Below are 20873 nucleotides of genomic sequence, written 5' to 3'. Positions count from 1 at the left end.
TCTACAGGCAAAGTTATCAAAAGCCAGGGAGGAAGCAGAAAACAATCCCTCACAAGAAAGTAACCTCTCTCTACAGCAAGCCAAGGCCAAATTTCTCAGGCACAAGCGGGAAGCACAGAGGAAGAGCTGGAGAAACAAATCAGCCTCGCTCAACCTAGAGCGAGATGGCCAAAAGCTGTGGAGATTGACGAGACAGCTGAACGACAAAGAAACAGGAAGAGGCTCAGTAACTTTGGAAGAGAATAGTGAACTGTTGACAGGTAAACAAGCGGCACACACTTTTGCCTTCAACTACAAAGATGGTTCCAACATCCCCATCAACAGGGAACAGCAAAGGGAAGCTCGAAGAGAAAAAAGGGAAAGGCAGACAAGCCAAGTGACACCAGAATGCATGAAGCAGAGTCTTAAACTGCATGAGCTACAGGCAGCTCTTAGGCAGTTGAAGACAAAGAAGTCTCCTGCACCAGATGGAGTCACAAATGAAATGCTGACCCATCTAGGCACTGCATCAATTTGCAAACTCCTGGAAATTTACAACTACAGCTGGACACAAGGACTGCTTCCACAGATATGGAAAGAGGCAGTCATGATCCCCATCCACAAGAAAGGGAAGGAGCCAAAGAAGGCTGCAAGCTATCGCCAAAATCAGCCCAACCAGCTGTGTTGGAAAGACCGTTGTGAATGCACGCCTGAAGTGGTACATGGAGACTAACGCAACAAACTGACTTCAGACAATTCCGCTCCACTGAGGACCAGACCACTTATGTATCGCAAGAGATAGAGGACGCCTTCCAAGAGCACAAAGTCTTGCTTACAGCCTGGATTGATCTGCAGAGGGCGTTTGACAAGGTCAGAAGTGGTGGACTCCTCGTCAAGCTGATGAGGACTGGAGTAGGAGGTCACATCCTGAGGTGGATTAAGTCATACCTACACAACAGGAGAGCAAGAGTCAGTTTAGAACATGCCAGCAGTAGGAAGTTCCTGCTGCGTCATGGTGTCCCACAAGGCGGAGTCTTATCCCCTACACTCTTCTTCCTTTTCATCAATGATCTGGTGTCTAAACTACCGAAAGGAGTTCAGGCTGCTCTCTACGCTGACGATCTGGTGTTATGGTGTAAAGACGAACATGCCACTACAGCCACAAACAGGATGCAAGAAACCATCAACAAGCTTTCAGCTTGGGCTGAAGATTAGTGTGTATCGATTAGTTATAGAAGACGTCCACCACACTATTCTCCCTGTCGTCAAAGCAGAGGGCGGGTAAAATCAAGATGGGAAATACTTCGCTGATTGAAGCAGACGAGGCAAAATACCTTGGAGTGACCTCTGACAAACGGCTAACCTGGAAGCCCCACATAAGTCAAGCAGAAGGGAAGGCTCGTAGTAAGCTTGCCATGATACGCAAATGTGCTGGAACAACGTGGGGAGCAAATGAGCAAATACTCAAGACAGTATATCAGGGAACAGTGAGACCCCATTTAGAGTATAGCTCAACTGCCTGGTCCACTATTGCCAAAACTAACCAACAGGCTTTAGACAAGGTTCAGAACCAAGCAATGCGGATCATGACAGGTGCTACAAAGTCAACACCAATCTCCTTCATGGAGAAGCTAACAGGCACACAGCCGTGACAAGTCAGAAGACACGCAAAGGTTCTGCTTCAAGCAGAGAAGTTCAGGTCTTTTCAAGACCATCCCATGAAAGCCAAGCTAGATGGCTACACAAAAAATCGGCTCAAACGTAGCAGCTTCGTACATGAGGACAGGGAGAAACTCAACCGAGAGTTCAAAACTGATCTGAGCATACCAACGACTCCCCTAGGTAGTGAAGACATTATAAACCCACTAGCGAATGATCTGTCCTCAGTGACTGTGAGACTTGCTGTTCCTCGTCTTGACCGCGGGAAGCAAGAGGATGAAGGCATTCGGAAGAGCCTCACACTTGCTATAATCAATGAAGACTATCCTCCGGAATCGTGGACTCATGTCTATACAGACGGATCAGCCACATGCGCCGTCAAAGATGGAGGAGCAGGAGTTTTCATTCAATACCCATCTGGCAAGAGAGAAACACTACATGCAGCCGCAGGAAAACACTGCAGCAATTACAAGGCAGAGACTGAAGCACTCATGAAGGCCGTCTCAATGGTTGAAAACTCGGCAGAAGAAAGCTCCTCAGTCGTCTTTTTCACAGGTGCACTGTCTGTCATGGAAGCTCCGATCAACAATAAAGCTCCGCAGCTAGCCAGGAGAATGCAGAGCAAAGTAGCACTTCAGTGGATTCCATCCCATTGTGGACTTGCAGGCAATGAAGAGGCAGACAAACTGGCTAAGCTAGGAGCTAAGTCAGAACAATCAACAGAACCTGTGAGTTACAAGGAGAAAGTCACCATTATCAAGGCACTACCGAGACAAAGGATGGAGGAAAATGCTTTTCATTTCCTTGATGGGTCTGAACAAGTGATGATGGTCAGGCTCCGCTCAGGGCACAACAAGCTCAATGCTCACATGTACAAGAGATACAAACTGACACCATCGCCAACTTGTCCATGTTGTGAAGAAAATCAGATTGCAGAGCATATACTTCAGAGATGTAAAAGGCATGACCAGGAGCGAGCTGTGACTTGGCCGATAGATACCTCAATCCACCAGAAACTGTATGGAGGCATTGAGGATCTGCGGCAAACCACAAGTTTCATCGAGGCTACTGGTCTGACAGTGTAGTCGCGAACGACAAGAAGAAGAAGACAGTGAACAAGTGTGTGATGTTTCAATCCATTCCCATTAGTGGTACTGAGAAACCAGCTTAACCAAAAATTTCTAAGTCGAAAAAGGGGCATAATTTTGTTACAAAGCAAAATAGAGTTGTGGAACCTGTGCTATATAAGTTAGTTTATCACAGTAAATAAGTGTGTGACGTTTCAAACCATTCCCAGTAGTGATTACTGAGATACCAGCTTACATACAGAAACTTTACCAAATTTGGACGCCGACGCCAATGCGGACACCGACGCAGACCCATGAGTGAGCCCAATAGCTCTACCTATTCTTTCAAAAGTCAAGCTAAAAGGATAAAAAAAACAGACCAGGATTTGAAACGTTCCATAAAAAAAGTTAACTTTGGCCAAACACTAGACCGCTGCATCACGGTGGAAGTATGCAGATAGGTTAAGTAATGCTGACCTTTAACTTGACTCCATTGACTCCCACCGACCCTTTATTCTATCCCAGCTTTAGGTTTTTCGTTAAGCTACCTATAGGGTAAGCTCAATTTTTATACATCAATGCAAACTAAATTTATTGAGTGGGAACCGTTTTTTTCTACTTCTAGTAACAGTGACATTGACCTCGATCTTAGTGAACTCATATTCAATAATACTACCTATTTACCAACTTTCATTGCAATCGGTTACTCCTTACTCATATTATTGAGCAGAAACAAAAAGTACATGCCGCCCCCATGCCCTACGTCATCCGTCCATCTAGTAATTATATTTTTTAGAACCTGGTTAAAGCAGAACGAAGGACCCATAGCAATTACATCTTCAAATAAATAACTGATGCATACGCGAATAAACTTTATAATTTAGTTCATATATACCTAATACTATGTACAATAATTATGAACTATCCTAACTTACGAACTAACCGGAGTAAAGGAAAATATACTTACACGCTTTGCTGACTCTTCCACATTTTGGTGGTTAACATCGCTTCTGATCACCTTCACAACAACAGGTACACCAAACAACTTGCCTAAAAGTTATAAATCCGTCGGGTTTAATCAAGTCATAGAAAGGTTATTAAACAGATGATAGTACAACCTGAAGATAATTTAACGAGCATATTCAATGAATTATTATCCCCTGCAAAATGTACGTCTTGTCCCAATAATTAAAACAAAAGGGGGGATGTGGTCATTTATTGCTCATCTGAAACTGACAATTTGATTTTAATTATATACGCTAGTATTAAACACTGAATTGTGAATGATAACAAATGTATTCAGTATACAAGGTTTGTCTATTTTAAGCTCTTGTAGCCCCTAAAATTTGTCAAGCGGAACAATTTGAACAACTTAGAAGGACTCTACATACTAAATTTGGTGAGAAGTCTGAGAGGTCCTCACAAGAATACTAAAAACCAAAATTTGTGATGATCCATCAAGTAGCTGATGAGAAGAAGACGTTTAAACATTTTTCGTTTTAAGATCTGGTGGCCCATGAAATGTTTCAAAAGAAACAATTTGAAACAAAATAGTTAGGACCTTACATGAATGCTACAGACCAACTTTGGTGATGGTTTATTAGGCGGTTCATGAGAAGAGGTTGTTAAAATGTTGTTTTTTTTTTCTCAAATTTTTTGCTCTGGCAACCACTTAAATCAGTCAAGCGGAACATTTTGAACAAGTGAATGAAGTGCCATGCTTCTGGAAGCGCCTTATTTTCTCTACTGTGGTATAACATTATGATCTTATGTATGTCATTGATGTATAAACAATATTGTACTGTATATAAAATATGTTATAACATTCCTCTTGGATAGAAATTTGAATATACAAAAATCTACTGTTGTTGATTGTTCCATAACATCTATAAATATGAACGACAATTCAAGTTCAATTTTGAAAACATTTCATTTTGAAATGTTTGGGAAAATATGAGAAATGTTAGAAATCATCACACAAAATGGGAAAAATTTTGAGGGAAAAACACCATTGCTGTCCTTCAATTAGGTCCATATGATACAGGAAATATAAACTATTTTACAGATTGGAAAGGAAAAGCAGCAGACTAAACGGGAAAAGATCAATGTTGACTCTTCGTCTTTAGGTGTGACATTGCGCTAAGGGTCTGGCTGTTGCACATGACACATTGCCTCATAGTCGGGAACATTTGTGTAAAATAATATTAAAATCTCTTAACTGCTGACCGAATTATGGACCAGAAAGGGAAAAAGTCCTTTTGACCTTTTATGACTGACAGTCACCTTGACCTTTGAGTTATTGATACCAGGTTGCGTAAGACGCGTTTCTTTTTGTGCGTATTGTAACATCACAACTCCATATTTTCGAATAGCTTTCACAATCATATTGACATCACACTGAAGCACATCTTACGTAATTTATGAATATTAATTAACTGCGTGGGAGAATTAATGCAAATTCCAATTTAGTTAAAACCATAATATATAAATACTGCTAACTTCAATGACCCGGAATCATTTGCTTTGCTTTGGATATTATATTGCTGATATTGGGTGAATAATTCAGGTCCTTATATATTGTCTGAGGTATTTAGCGGCATTTGTACTTTTAACTTCAGTGCTATGCAGTATTCGCAACATCTTACACTTAGGGTTAAATTCTTCCATGAACTAGTCATGTTCCTACAGTTCAAGAACATGCAACTCATTTTGACTGATTGAATAATTTGGGTTTTACGGCGCACCATCACAGTATAGGTTATGTTGCGCCAAACTGGACTAAAAATTTTGGTTTCACATCGCATTTACATCGAAATAAAAACATGGGGTATGGAAACAAAATTTTCATACCTGCTGGAATCACAGAGTTACAACAAAACCAAATGTTAAGCCCAATTAGTCGCCTCTTACGATCATGCAAGGGTAAGACAGTGGTTTTAATTCTTTTCATACACAGATCGTCCCAGAACCACATGGGGCCAAATCACTTTGAATGGTTTGGAAGTCTGATGAAGAGTTTTGAATGGTTTGGAAGTCTGATGAAGAGTTGACTGTTAGATATACTATATTACAATCAGCAAAATGTGTGGTTTTGCATTTTCATTGAGTCAGGCTTTCACTTGAAAAAGCAAGTAAAATGGGGGCATTAAATATTGGTGTCAGTGATATATCATTATTATACTATTATATGATAAAGGTGATGATATGGAACAACTATTACACGTTTAATAAGGGTTGTACAACTTAAAACTGAAACTAGAGATGCTTTTGAGAAAAGCGCATGTCTCCCACAACTGCCCAATGAAAAATAACTAGTTTTTCTGGATGGTCTAGACGAATGAATCAAATCAGTAATTCAAGGGCCATAATTCAAAAGTGCCTAAGCGGATTTGGCTAGTTATCGAACGTGGCCGAGGTCTTATGGTCAAACACATTTTGTTCAAGCCTGGTGAAGATCCGATGGGAAATGCTCGACTTAGAGTGCGGAAAAGCTTTGTGACAGTGCTGCCCAATGAAAAATGACTAGATGGTCTAGACGAATGGATCCAATCAGTAATTCAAGGGCCATAATTCAAAAGTGCCTGGGCGGATTTGGCTAGTTATCGAACTTGGCCGAGGTCTTATGGTCAAACACATTTTGTTCAAGTATGGTGAAGATCGGATGAGAAATGTTCGACTTAGAGTGCGGACAAGCTTTGTGACAGACAGACAGACACACACACAGACAGACACACAGACTGGAGTAAATCAATATGTATCCCACACCACTGTGTAGTGGGAGACAAAATTAATGACATACTTCATGAAACATTTGTGCCAGAGTTATAGACTTTGTATCATAAAATATGGGTATCGAACACTGGCACCAGACCAGAAAGAAGATGACTCTGTGTATACCCTACCCCTAGGTATTCTATAAGAACCATGGTCGTGAACGGGAAAGTGCACTAACCCAATTCAATCGTAAATTTCTCACCTAAAACGCTAAGTTCGGTGAATGGGTACTCAGCATATTGGACAAGCGGTAATTTATCTTCCATCGTGCACCAGTCACATTGTATCATTATTTCATATTGCAGAGATACTCCACATATTTTATGCTTTCGTTAACGTTTCAGAAAAAACTTGAGTGAACTCCCCTAATGAACATCCGGTCTAGAGGTCACAGCAGTGTGCACATGTTAGGCGAAATGTAAACAAACAAGAGCTCGTCGAACACGAAATGTCCCCCTTGATGCATTCAGTAATTGCACAAGGAACACAAATTATATGCTCACTGTAAACAGAAGTTCTACCATTCTGGTTTAATCAGACCTTGACCTTTAACCTATTAACCTAACAAGAGATTACAGAGTGATCTTGGCGCCATCCACTGAGCCATTTTTTAATGTTCCAAATTTCAAGACTAGCTCAAGGTCAAAATCAATGTCAAATTTCATTTCGGTACAAAACAATGTGTATGTGGTCGAAATTTGAAAGCTGTGGCTTGAAAAATGTGAAAGCAGGTCACTAGATCAATTTCAAGGTCAAAGTTCATTTCGGTAGACAGAACTATACATGTGCTTCAAATCTGGAGGCTGTAGCTTGAGAAATATGAAAGCAGGTAATAGGTAAAAATCAATGTCAAATTTCAATTCAGAACACAAAAATATGCATGCGGTCCAAATTTGAAGCCTGTAGCTTCAGAAATGTGAAAGTAGGTCACTAGGTCAATCTCAAGATTAAAGTTCATTTCGGTACACAAAACTATGTATGTGGTTCAAATTTGAAGGCTGTAGCTTGAGAAATGTGAAAGTAGGTCACTAGGTCAAAGTCAAGGTCAAATTTTATTTCAGAACACAAAACTATGCAAGTGGTCCAAATCTGAAGCCTGTACCATCAGAAATGTGAAAGTAGGTCACTAGGTCTATCTCAAGATCAAAGTTCATTTCAGTACACAAAACTATGCTTGTGGTTCAAACTTGAAGGCTGTAGCTTGAGAAATGTGAAAGTAGGTCACTAAGTCAAATCAAGGTCAAATTTTATTTTGGAACAAAAAACTATGCATGTGGTCCAAATTTGAAGCCTGTACCTTCAAAAATGTGAATGTAGTTCACTAGGTCAATAACAAGGTCAAAGTTTTTTTCGGTACACAAACCTATGCATGTGGTCCGAATTTGAAGGTTGTAGCTACAGAAATGTGAAAGTAGGTCACTAGGTCAAGATCAAGGTCAACTCATGTCAAGGTTCATCTTGCCACTCAAAACTATACATGTGGTCCAAATTTGAATGATGTAAGTTATGGACATGAAGAATCTAAGTTTTTCCCTATATAAGTCTATATGAACCATATGACCCCTGGAGCGGGGCCATATTTGACCCTAGAGGGATAATTTGAACAAACTTGGTAGAGAACCACTAAATGATGCTACATTACAAAATATCAAAGCCATAGTCTTTGTGGTTTGGACAATACGATTTTCAAAGTTTTTCCCTATATTAGTCTATGTAAACCATGTGACCCGCAGGGCGGAGCCATATTTGACCCTAGGGGAATAATCTGAACAATCTTAGTAGAGGACCACTAGATGATGTCATATACAAATTATCAAAGCCGTAGGCCCAGTGGTTTTGGACAAGAGGTTTTTCAAAGTGTTTTCCTATATAAGTCTGACCCTGGGGTGGGGCCTTATTTGACCCCAGGGAAATAATCTGAACAATCTTGGTAGAGGACCACTAGATTTTGCTACACACCAAATATCAAAGCCCTAGGCCCTATGGTTTTGGACAAGAAGATCAAAAACCGTTTAACTGTTCCTGGCCAATGTGACCTTGACCTTTGACCTAATGACCTCAACATCAACCGAGGTCATCTGCTGGTCATGGCCAACCTAACTATCAATTTTCCTGATACTAGGCCCAAACGTTCTTGAGTTATTGCCTGGAAACCATTTTACTGTTCCTGGTCACTGTGACCTTGACCTTTTCACATCAGCCAATCAGAATGTGTTTGTAATTTAGACCGGAACTTCACTAGGGAAGTTCAACGAAGTTTTTTTGTGTTACGTTGAAAACACTATAAACTACACGTTGTTTTTCTCAGATAATACATATTGAAGAAAAGTGACCGGTACACAATGAAAGATAAATTACAACAGTACATATTTACCGAACTGTGCGTTTTAAGTATGAAATGCGCGATTGAAATGGGTTAGTATATTTTCCCGTTCACGACCATGGTTCTTATAGAATACATAGGGGTAGGGTATAACATGTTCAGAGGCATTTTCTTTGTGGTCTGGTGCCAGTGGTATCGAACAACTATTTAAAGTTTGACCAAATTTGTAAGTGATAGCAGAGATAGAGTTTAAATGCATTAAAGGATATAGCTGCAATAATCAAAACAAAAATATTACCTTAGGACATGATATCTGGGATAAATATAGAATCAACTGCTTGCAATGACACCTACCACATTTATAAATATCTCCAAATCCTCCCCTTGCAATAAGGTTGTGGTTGTCATCATCTTTGCAAGTGCTCTCCAAGTGTTTTATATCATCTTCTTTTAACATAATAAGTCGCCCATCAAACATACTGTTGTTTTCTGGACTTCTTTGTTTCTTCCTTTCTTCTTCCATTGCTAAAAACGTGTACTCTGAAAACAAAGTAACAAGAAATTGTGTGTTACCATCATCAAAAACCGACTTTTATTTTTCATAAAACATACATCCAGTCAATACAGAGTCATCCACAAGTAAAAGGTCAACATACTTAAAAAGTTTCTTTATATCCATCAATTTACCATAAATATTATAATTGATCAAGCTATTATAAGTTTGGAAACGCCTGGAAATCCGTAATTTGTAATTTCTTTAAAATAGCAATATCTGTACTAATATTTTAAAAATTTAATGCGATTTTCATTTTAAAAATAAGTGAGACTTTTTCAACAAGATTTGTTAGAAAAACAAGCCTCTTATGTTAGACTCCCGAGATAAATGACCTTTGTCATTCGATCAACTGACGCAAAAGCAAGTTGGCTTATTTACTGATCACAGGCAATCACTAAAAGAATTTTGAGAACTGTAGGCAAAAGCTTACTTCAGTTATCAAACGGAAACTCTTTTCAGTCTCAAGGTCACTATGACCTCGAACTTTGACCTACTGATCCGAAAAACATTAGGGTTCATCTAATACTGTCCACAAGCAATCATCTTATCAAGTTTGACGCCTGTGACCTTGAGCTTTGACCTACTGACCCTAAAACAAGGGGATCCTTTTAAGAACTAAGACAATTATCAAAACAAGTTTGACGCCTGTAGGCAGAAGCGTTCTTAAGTTTTCAATCAGAAACGGAGAGACGAACAAATGGATGGACTACTTTAAGCCTCATCTTAAACTGTTTCTGACTAAGTTTGATAAGAATTTATCCCGCAGTTTATGAAGATAAGTCGTTTAAGGGTATTCAGACTTTAGCTCTATCGGCAAGTAGAAAATCAAAGTGCTCCCATTTGAACAAAATTGGGAGAGGACCTTATAATGATGCTACATACCATATTTGATGAATATCCAACAACCGGTTCAACAGAAGTAGTCGTTTTAAGGTATTTCTAATTTTAGCTCTAGTGGCCATTGAAAGGATTCTAGTGTCCCCATGTGAAAACAAATTGGAAGAGAACATTACACCGATGCTATAGACGAAGTTTGACGACGATCTATCAAGCGGCTCATAAGAAGAAGTCGTTTAAAGATATTTCTAATTTTAGCTATAGTGGCCCTTTAAAGTAGCAGAGTGCACCCTTTTGAATAAAACTGGGAGATGCTACAGACGAAGTTTGATGAAGATGTATACAGTAGTTCATGAGAAGACGTTGTTTAAAGGCTTTTCAATTCTGAGCTCTAGCGGTCCCTAAAAGGGGACAAGGTGAACCAATCGAAGAAAAATGATAGTAGTCTATGCCAGGATATTACTGGCGAAGTGTGGTCTAATCCTGACCTGTTATTTTAGAGGAGAAGATGTTTAAGTAAGAGTGTTGACGCAGACCGAAGGACAAAGGACGACGGACGACAAACGCCGGACCTTCCACCTTTACTGATAACTCACCTTGAACAAAGTTCAGGTAAGCTAAAGTAAATAAGATTGCTCAAAGCATGTAAAAGCAATGGTCCGGACTAGCTCTTAAATGCCGTTAGACAAGTGTGGGGTCTGGGAGTTGTACGCGACTATCTGTCTAATTGAGGCAATCATTTATGCCGAATAAAAATAAGTTTGCTAAATGCATGTCAAAGTTATGGCCCCGAAAAGCTGTAAAATGACCTTTTACCCTATGTGTGACGATGACCTTTTGGGAAGCGATTTGCGCGCGACACTCTCATTGAGGTTAACATTTAGGCTAAATAAAAGTAAGATTGCTGCGTACGTATCAAAGTTACAGCCCGGACAAGGTCTAAAATGATCTTTGACCCCTAAGTGTAACCGTGACATTTGAGATAGAAACCTGGGGATTTCGCGCTCCACTTTGTTCCATTTACATAAACATTCAAGCCATAAAAATAAGATTGCTACATCGTGTGAAAGTTATCAAGAGGCTGAAAAGAGCCTAAGTCGCTCACCTGAAGGGGAGCTTGACCTTCTGGCCTTGTTTCTAACCAGATGCAGTGACAATCCTTTAAGCAGTTCATTACAAAACGTAATTCAAAGGTTTTTTTTTTTCTGTATTTTTCTGTGACACCTCAAAAGTGCATAAACACTAGAACGAACAAATGATATGAAGTTGTTAATTTCTTTCCTATTTTTAGCTCCGTTTTTCCCTAAATTAGACCAAGCAGAACCATTGTTTGATACTACAGACCAGGTTTAATGAAGATCCATTAAGTGATTCATGAGAAGAAGTCATTTAAAGGTTTTTCTTTTAAAGCTCCAGTGGCCACTAAAAGAAACCAAGTGTCCTCATTTGAAAAATTAAGAGAGGACTTTACAAGAATGTACAGGCTAAGTCTGATGAAGATCCAGCCAGCGGTTTATTAGAAGAAGTCAGATAAAGGTTGTTTTCTATTTTGAACTCTAGTGGACCTAAAAGAGTCAAACACCATCACCGAACAAATTTGAGACAAAGCCTAAGAATGATGCTTCAAACCAAGTTAAATGAAGATCCACCAAGCAGTTCATGAGAGGTCATTTAATTCCTATTTTGCATGACAAATTTATAGACCGGACAAGAAAAATATCCTATTGACCCTTGATCTCCAAGTATGACCTTCACCTTTAAGCTCGGGTTTTGGGTATTGTGCATGACACATTGTCTCATCAGGGGGAACATTTATACCAAGTAATATTGTAATCCCTTGATGGATGACAGAGTTCTGGACCGGACAGGAAAAAATACCTGTTGAACTTTGATCTCCAATTGTGACCTTGACCTCTGAGCTAGGGATCGGGTTTTGCGCAGGGTATGTCGTCTTATCATATGGAACGTTTGTGCCAAGTAATATTAAAATCTCTTGATGAATGAAAGAGTTATGGACCAGACACAAAACAGACCCGTTCATGACATGTCAACATTTGACTGCCAAGTGTGACCTTGACATTTGCGTTAGGGGTCTGAAAGTTGTGCATGACACATCGTCTTATTATGAGGTTCATTTGTGTTAAGAAATATTAAAATCCTTCATGGATGGCAGAGTTATCGACCGGACAGGAAAAAAACCCTGTTGACTTTTGACCCCCAATTGTGACTTTGCCCTTTGAGACAATGGTCCAGATTTTGCGCATGACACGTCGTCTCATCATGGGAAACATTTATGCCAAGTAATATTAAAATCCCTGAATGAATGACAGAGATATGTACCGGACACGAAATTGCGGACGGACGGAATGACAGAATGACAGAATGACGGTCAGACGGAAAAGCGCATTCCTATAGTCCACGAAACTGGTTTTCAACCAGTAGGGGACTAATAAAAGCCTAGAAGCTTTTGAGTTACTTATGACACCAATAATTCTAATTACTCGATTAAGTTCTTGGTTTTAATAAAACTTAAAGCATAAAATCAAATTGAAGTCAGTTGAACATTTGCAGGTTGGAAGAACTTCAATAACTGTTGAAATCCTTTTTATTTTGGTAAAGTATTAGGTAAATACTTACATAAATGATGGAATAGTGATTTTTCAATTTAATATGGACATTGTTGTTGTTTGCATTGTCCTTATTTTCATGAAATTTGAGATTTGTTAGTTTATTTAAGCAAGGTAAGCAACAGGGGAAGAAGTTGACTTTCGATTTCCCTTGCGATGATAAATTACTAAATACTTTAAAATTAGAATAAATCATTTTAGTTTTGGGTAACAAATCTACTTAATATCCTCTATTTGATATGTGGTTTCTGATACTCAATGTCATTTAAGACTTAGTAATAAATGGTTTATCTTTTCATCGCGCCCCTGTTCCGTGCCCCAACTACTGTAGAATACAGGTAAAATCAATGTTATACAGCTTACGCTGAAAAAATGTAAGTGCACAAAAATGGATCAATTAAAAATATTTTTAAGTAATGCTCTGGACAACAAATATGATGGGCAAACTTGGCCTTTTTTTGACCTTGACCATTGACCTACCACCTGGTTCATCCACTCTGCAAATCGTCTCATCGCCACCTACCTACATGTCAAGTTTGAAGTCAATACCTTGAATGGTTAATAAGTTATGCTCCGGACACGAAATATGATGGACAGATTTGACCTTTCAGCTCTATTTCTGATCTTAACCTTCGAATTTCAGACCCGGTTATTGTGCTTTGCATCTCATCTCATTTGCACTTTCCTACATGCCAAATATGAAGTCAAACCTAGCATGGTTATTTTGTTATGCTCCGGACACAAAATATGATGGACATTTTTTTACCGTTAAGCTCAATTTGTGACCATGACCTTTGATCTTCAGAGCTCTGCTTACCCTCTCATCACCGTCTTCCTTTTGTGCCAAGTTTAAAATCATACGCTTTCAAGTACAAAGGTTAATTTGACAAGTTTCTTGAAAAATAAACTCACTTGCTGACTCTACTAATATTACGCAGGATACCATCATTTTGAAAATTTACATATCTATCAGGAAAAATCAATCACAATTTTTTAGAAAAAATTAAACTTTTACAGTGTTGTTCCTAGTTAATTCTAAGATGACCCGTATAAAATTTGTAGGATGTGGCAATTTCTTTTGGAACTGTTTTGCATAACACCTCCTCTGCGATAAGCAACAAGTCTTTAATGGCTCAGCGTTCAGAATGTAAAGCACTATTTGAAGACTAAGGAAAGCATTTTATAGAATGTTATTTATTTATCCTGGAAGGCAGGTCATTGTTATTACAAGGATAACGCATTAGCAATTTAACATTAAGTGCATCCTTTACATAGGAAATTTAATGTTATCTTATTGGCATAGATTATTTGGCCATATGGAAACTAAGAAATAGTATGTCCTAAATAGTGATAGGTTGTTGAATAAAACTGAGTTTAGATGCATCTGAACTAAATGATTTTATTGAAGAGAATATCACTATTTGAGATATATTATTTCGATTCTAACAAGATATCAAGGATAATTATCTACATCCTTAATAACATCCACCAAATATTCATATTGTGTGGTTTTCTTTTCGAGTGCACCACTATAAAGTTTGATGCTTTGTCGGAATAATTGAGGCATTCAGTGATTTTGTAGCACAAAAACAGTGTTTCAAGAGGAAATAAAACAGGTCATGTTAGAATTCTCAAACATTATTTACTAACTTTATTATCAGAAAATGTATTTTCTGCCTTGAGACTACCAATGTTGAGAGCAGAGTATCAAACACTGGTACGACACCGAGTGGAATGTTGACATACATTGTAATATATGTGATGCAAATGTTTCTATGTGAATCATATGATATTATCAATGGTCTGATTTCATAATACAAAATGTAAAATATTACTTTAGGATGCATGTTATCTGAAACAAGTATATGATCAACTGATTGTGATGGTACATCTTTCTGCATTTATAGACATCTCCAAATCCTCCCCCTGCGAAAGTTTCAAGGTTACAAGTTTTCTCTAGGTGGTCTCTATCGTCATCTTCTACATTAATTGGTCTGCCATAAAACATGCAATAGTCTTTTGGACTTCTTTGTTTTTCAGCATTTGCTGTGTATAATATACCAGTACATAGTAATGAATTATAATTTACCTCGATCTTGAGACCAGCTGTTTGTTAAATCTTTCCACTTTACTTCATTTTCATGGAACGTACAATGAACCGCATCACATGCTAGGTTTTCATCTTTGTGCATTTCTGTATTTCTTGTATCAGCCGTCGGGCACTTGTAATATTCATCAAGTTTTGTATGGAAACAGCTGTTCAGGAATTTCTTGACAAAGCATTTAACCTTCAGACAAAGTTCACCTGACGGGGCATCTTTTTTAGTAGTATTCCTTTTAATCCAGATCTGAACTACATTTGCATAGAAAAACACATACAACAAATGACCACCACGCAGCTGAAAAATCCCACAACCGCAATATAAATGACACTCTTTGTTTCTTTTATACACTTCCCATTCTCTTATACATGCAGCAAGCAATCTGTTAAATATTGCAACTGGAATAAACTTTGTCGAAGTAGTGAAACAAAGTTTGCTTGTAAAGGTGTACGTTTCACACTCAAAACTGCCACACTGGCGGCTTTCAAGCTTGATCAGATCTTCATGCACTTCCTTCTTCAGTACGCAAGGTGCAAACCATTCCCATTCCACTTTCTGTAAAAATATTATATATAAGAAGAATGAAGCTTATTTCAGTAATAGAGAAATATGTATAGACTGGAGGGCTATGAAGGTCATGCATTGCTCGCTCACCTGACCAAGTTCTTACCACCAGATAACTTATTATCTTATATGACCTAGATTTAAAAGTGACAGACATTTTGACACTGTTTTGTAAAAAAGCTGTATCATTAATCAATTTTTTCATTGATATGACCAAATTATCTGGTTTTTATCAAGTGACGCAGTTACAAATTTATCCCAGACGAGCATTCTGACCAAGTCTCATGAAGATCAGGTAGTAAATATTACCTTTGAGCGCTATAAATGTCTTTCTATAATTCCGAAAATGTGGACTCTAGAGAGTTAACGATGATTTTCTGTAATTTAACCTAGCGACCTCGTTTTCAACCTCAAGTAACCTACTTTCAAACTTAACTTAGAATTCATAAAGACATACATCTTGACAAAGTGTTTTGAAGATCAGGTATAAAAATGTCTCTAGAATGTTAAAGAAAAGTTGTTCTATGTTCTTACCAAGTGATTTAGTTTAGAATTTAACGGAACCCAGTTTTTTTTGGAAGAAGGATGGGGAAAGCAGGGTGTGGCTGTGCGGTAGTGATGAGAGGATACTAAAAGTAGAGAAGAAAAAAAAAAGAGATTGTTTGTGGGGATGGGGTTAATGAGTAAGGTGGGGCTGTAATGTGTTGCAATCTGCACATCATCTGATCACTACATGCCTATATTCCAAGTTTCAAGTCGATACCTTTAATATTTTTAAGTTATGCTCTGGACACAAAATATAATGAGCAGATTTTACATTGGTGTGACCTTGACCTTTGGCCTACCACCCTGGTACATGCACTCTGCACATTCATCACAACCTACCTATATCCAATGTTTGAAGTCAGTATCTTAAATGTTTAATGCTCGGGACACTAAATATGACGGACAGATTTGACCTTTTAACTCAATTTGTGACATTGACCTTCTCTACACATTGTCTTCTTATCTATTTTATTATCACTACCTACCTACATGCCAAGTTTGAAGTCAATACCTTAAATTGTTAATACGTTTTACTCCAGACACGAAATATTATTGATAAATTAGACCTTTTAGCTCAATTTGTGACCTTGACCTTTGACCTACAAAGCATGTTCAAGCAGTCTGCACATCGTTTCATGGTTTGACCCAGTGATCTTCTTTAAGATCTAGGTGAACCCAGTTTAATGTTTTCTTTAAATTTATCGAGAAAAACATTCTGACGAAAGCTTTAAAAGATATGGAAGGAGATGTGGCTTCTAGCGTATTAACAAAGTTTTTCTATAATTTGAACCTGTGACCTAGTTTAAGGACATACTAAGGGGTCTAGGGGTTACCTGCTTTAACATACTTTCTCCACATTTCTGAAGAATAAACATGATATGTAGCATACCAAAACAAAGATGAAAAATTGAACTATACCATAATACTATTTTAATAACGTTTTATGCATCATGATTCATTTAAGATAACAAAATATGTAAAAGTATATCGTTATCTTCAAACAGATTCCACTCCCTCATCAGTGCTTCAAATGAGCCAAAGTGTGCAGTATGGGAGGCCAATATTAACTACCAAAATGTTATCACAAATTTTCTCTACATTGCCAGAAAAAAAAGAGTTAAAGACAAATGAATTATTTTGTGGGTATCTGTTTCCTTCCCAATGAATTAAAAGTGATATAATTCAAGAATGGGTTCATTTAATAAAAAACTGTGATATTTACAGAGCACCCTGTTTTTCCCTTATTTTTCTTTTTAATTATGGAATGGAAGACTAAAGTAGTCTGGGTCCTTGGCAGAAAAACAAGGGAAGTTCGTGCTTTGATACAGGTGGGGCCTAAAGATTTAGTTCTCATTATACATTTTCTTCGTTTTTCCTAGAACAGAAATTCAACTCACAACTTAGTGACATGATTTACATGATTCAGTACCTTTTATTTAAGAAGGAAATTGCACGAATATTGGCAGTGTGTTCCTTTTAAGGGTGCTCTGTAAACACTAACGGGTTATTGTTTTGTGATCGTCCAATCAAATGATATCAAAACAGGAATCGAGAATCGGAATTTGTTCAGCCAATCAAAAGCTTAGTGGACATTTCCAATAAAGGATCGATTACCGAAAAAAATGTAAATGTTTCCATCAATTTATTATACGATACGAGAATACATGTATACCTGTTTAAAATTGATAGGGCTAAAGAGCAAAATAGAAACAATTATAAAAAAGCTACTTTGTTTTATTTTTTAATTTGATTGGAATTATGTTACTATATAAATCCTATTAATACACACTTACAAACAAAAAATATATGATAATTCAAAAATACTTAAGACATAACCAGTAAATAATTTGATGCGTCAAATTCGGTAAAATAACTATGTAAGTGAAAAGTATGTTATAAACCATATAATGTTCTCAAATTTAACTTTATCTTTTATCACTCTGATGATCATATATATAATCGTTTATACATCATACTTACATAGGAAAAGTAAAAGATTTTGCACCAGCAAGGGTGAAAAAAAGCATATATTTGTTTAGTCTGCGTCAAATGCGGCGACGAAACTAACTTAATAATTGGAAAAATAAGCCGTATATTCATTTTTTTATTGTTTTCATGCTTTCATCTCTCTCAACTAGAAGACAATATTAGTAATTTCGGTTGATCGCCGTGATTCATAAGTAATATAATGACGATTTAAATGCTACATACAGTGTAGCATGCACATAAACTGCCTGAAATTTCAACATCCTGGAGACAGTTAGTTTTCAGATTTGGTACCAGTTACTTTAGATACTAATCCATACATAGTCTTGGCATCGCCTTTAGCGTTCTTTATATTTTCATTGCATGCGTTTCTTTTGTGACGTTTGATTCCAAAATTATAGTCATTTCTTACTGCTTTATATGACTCCAACTGATCTGTTTTACCGTAACGCCTCCATGTACACATGTTGTTTTAGATGTTGCAAATCATTGAACCATGGTTTGGGTGCTCAATGAGTTATAGTTTTCTCTTTTAGAGGAGCGTGCTTATTCAGGACTTCCTCTATTTCCGATTTAAACTCATTTCTAAACTTATTGATATTCTGTGAATCAACGTTTATTGCACTAAGGTCACTGGAAAATTCTGATTCTTTTAAATTTTTTAAGTTTCTAAATAATACGCTCCTACTAGTAATAGTCTCTTTTTAACATGTAAAAGAATCTTAACAACAGAGTGATCAGATAAAAATGGTCCAGGCTCACATTTCTCTACATGAACACGATTTAGAGACTCAGTTATAACTAGATCATCCTGTATGAGTACTGAAATCAACATGATGTTCCAGGCTCACTGATACTAGCGAGTCATCTAAGTTAGTAATATCACTCCTGTCATTGTTTAAATGCAAATTGAAATCGCCCATTTAAGTAAATTTTCAGAATGTGGTAAAATGTTATCGGTGAAGTCAAAGAATTCAACAACGAACTGGTTACCAGTCGGGCCGGTGGTCTATACACACCGACTACGTGCTCGGTCATATTTGTGAAAACGAGTTTCCAAATGCCATAGTCAAAGCTTCAGACAATACCGTGATTTACTCTTATCATGTTTTTACAAGTGATCGCAACACCACCATTTTTTTCTATTATTAACACTTAAAGGGAATTCCTATAGTTTTGTATGCGCATCTTTCTGCGCAGCCGACACTTTCTATGGAAAACTGAACTGAAGTCAACATTTGTTGAAACATGTTACAGACAATCTTAAATATGAGGAATCTTGAGTGAAATAACATTTTTGATAAGTTTTATCAGTAATCAAATGTTGATACTGGTTTATGTTGTATTGACAAGTATAATGCCTGACAGGTATCTTGCTATTTTTGTGGTTGTGTTTTCACATCGCATTTTAGTACAAAGACAGTGTTATTCATATAATGTAAGATAATTGACTTAGTACTGATAAGACAATACCACCTTTCAGATTATTTAGTATTCAATTATAGAAAGAATTAAAAAAAATTAAAACTTTTTTTAACTTCTAGCACACATACATGTAATCAATTTGGCCAGGTTCGCGCCATTTTCCGTCGAACAGGTGTTGTATTCTAGCGGTCTTAACATAAAATTTAGCCTGGTGACTCATACATTTTTAGCCATTTTTATGCTCACAATACAATTATCTATACAGAAGAAAAACAGGAAAAAATTCTATGAAAGAGTTTTTTCAAAATTTTAAAAAATATTCTTCACTATGGGTATTTTACATTGAATAAAGTTCACAAAAGTAAATATGAAACAATATTATTTTTCATTTGTACCCATTATTGTAAGGATAGAGTATTACAAATATGACTATGATATCAAATAAGTATATAATAAAATCTGTAAAAAGAAAAAAACCTTATTGTGCTGTCTTGATGTATATTTTGGTTGGTATTTATAAAAAAGCAGAAAATTATGAAAATGTTGAAAAATCGCTGGCAGTTTCAGCAACAGTGGGTGTGTTCAAAACAATATTTCTCAAAAACAAGCCTGGTGACCTATTGTTTTTATTTGTTCATTGTTTTCAGCACAAATTTTCCTATCATATATGTGAATTTAAAAAAATTCTATGAAAGGAAAAAAACTATAGGAATTCTCTTTAATTTACATCCATTCTGGTTCTGGTTCAAGTCGGAAGTTTCAAATTCTTGTCCGAGTACCAAGTGTCAGTCAAACGAGCGAAATCTATTTTCTCATGCCCACAAAATCATGTTTGGTCACGACAAAGCTGTAGTTCAGAGTAATGCAGGATACATGTTGCTTATATTTTTGTACTGATTGCATTTCCTAGGGTAAATCAAATGTTTAAAGTTCATAATATTTTGTTTAGGAATTATTTTACTTTTACAACCTCGTTTACTTCCGTGCGTTTTCTTTTTGCAGGCTATGTTGCGTAATCCAATATGCTACAGGGTCTAGTTTCCCTAATCCCCTATTATTCGATACCGTATATTTAATCTCCAGTAAATGATCTTAAGTGTATGTATACCTTACAAGTGAACGACAGGTAATGCCTGATGTAAATTCATGAAGAAAAGTATCAAATATTTCACTTGATGCAAGCCACTCAATCGCTGAAGATACAGCAACATAGAAGCACAGAAAGAAGCAAAGCACATTCATATACATTATGTCCAATTTTCAGCACACAATTAACAGAGTTACTATGGTAAGATTCAAAAGCAAAGAAAACACGTCTGCCTCATATGGCGACAGTGTAGTAGACATTTGCGAATTAAGTCTACGTGGACTGCGGACACCTAAGACGATCGATTTTTCAAGGGGACCGTCTCAACATGATTTAATTAA

At 37.1% G+C, this 20873-nt stretch overlaps 1 protein-coding gene across 2 annotated transcripts in view; it reads right to left on the bottom strand.

Moving 5' to 3' along the window:
• Window positions 1–20873, bottom strand: part of LOC128548550 (uncharacterized) — a 351915-nt gene that overhangs the window by 184612 nt on the left and 146430 nt on the right. For both annotated transcript variants that reach the window (XM_053523737.1, XM_053523738.1), the window contains exons 9-11: window positions 14912–15479; window positions 9157–9342; window positions 3673–3755 (exon numbers count right to left, since the gene is read on the bottom strand). In XM_053523737.1, the coding sequence (XP_053379712.1) occupies window positions 3673–3755; window positions 9157–9342; window positions 14912–15479 (837 nt within the window). The remainder of the gene's footprint in view (window positions 1–3672; window positions 3756–9156; window positions 9343–14911; window positions 15480–20873) is intronic.

The sequence above is a fragment of the Mercenaria mercenaria genome, chromosome 14, assembly GCF_021730395.1.
Source record: "Mercenaria mercenaria strain notata chromosome 14, MADL_Memer_1, whole genome shotgun sequence".
Classification (NCBI taxonomy): Eukaryota; Metazoa; Mollusca; class Bivalvia; order Venerida; family Veneridae; genus Mercenaria; species Mercenaria mercenaria.
This window is presented reverse-complemented; position numbering and strand designations above follow the sequence as displayed.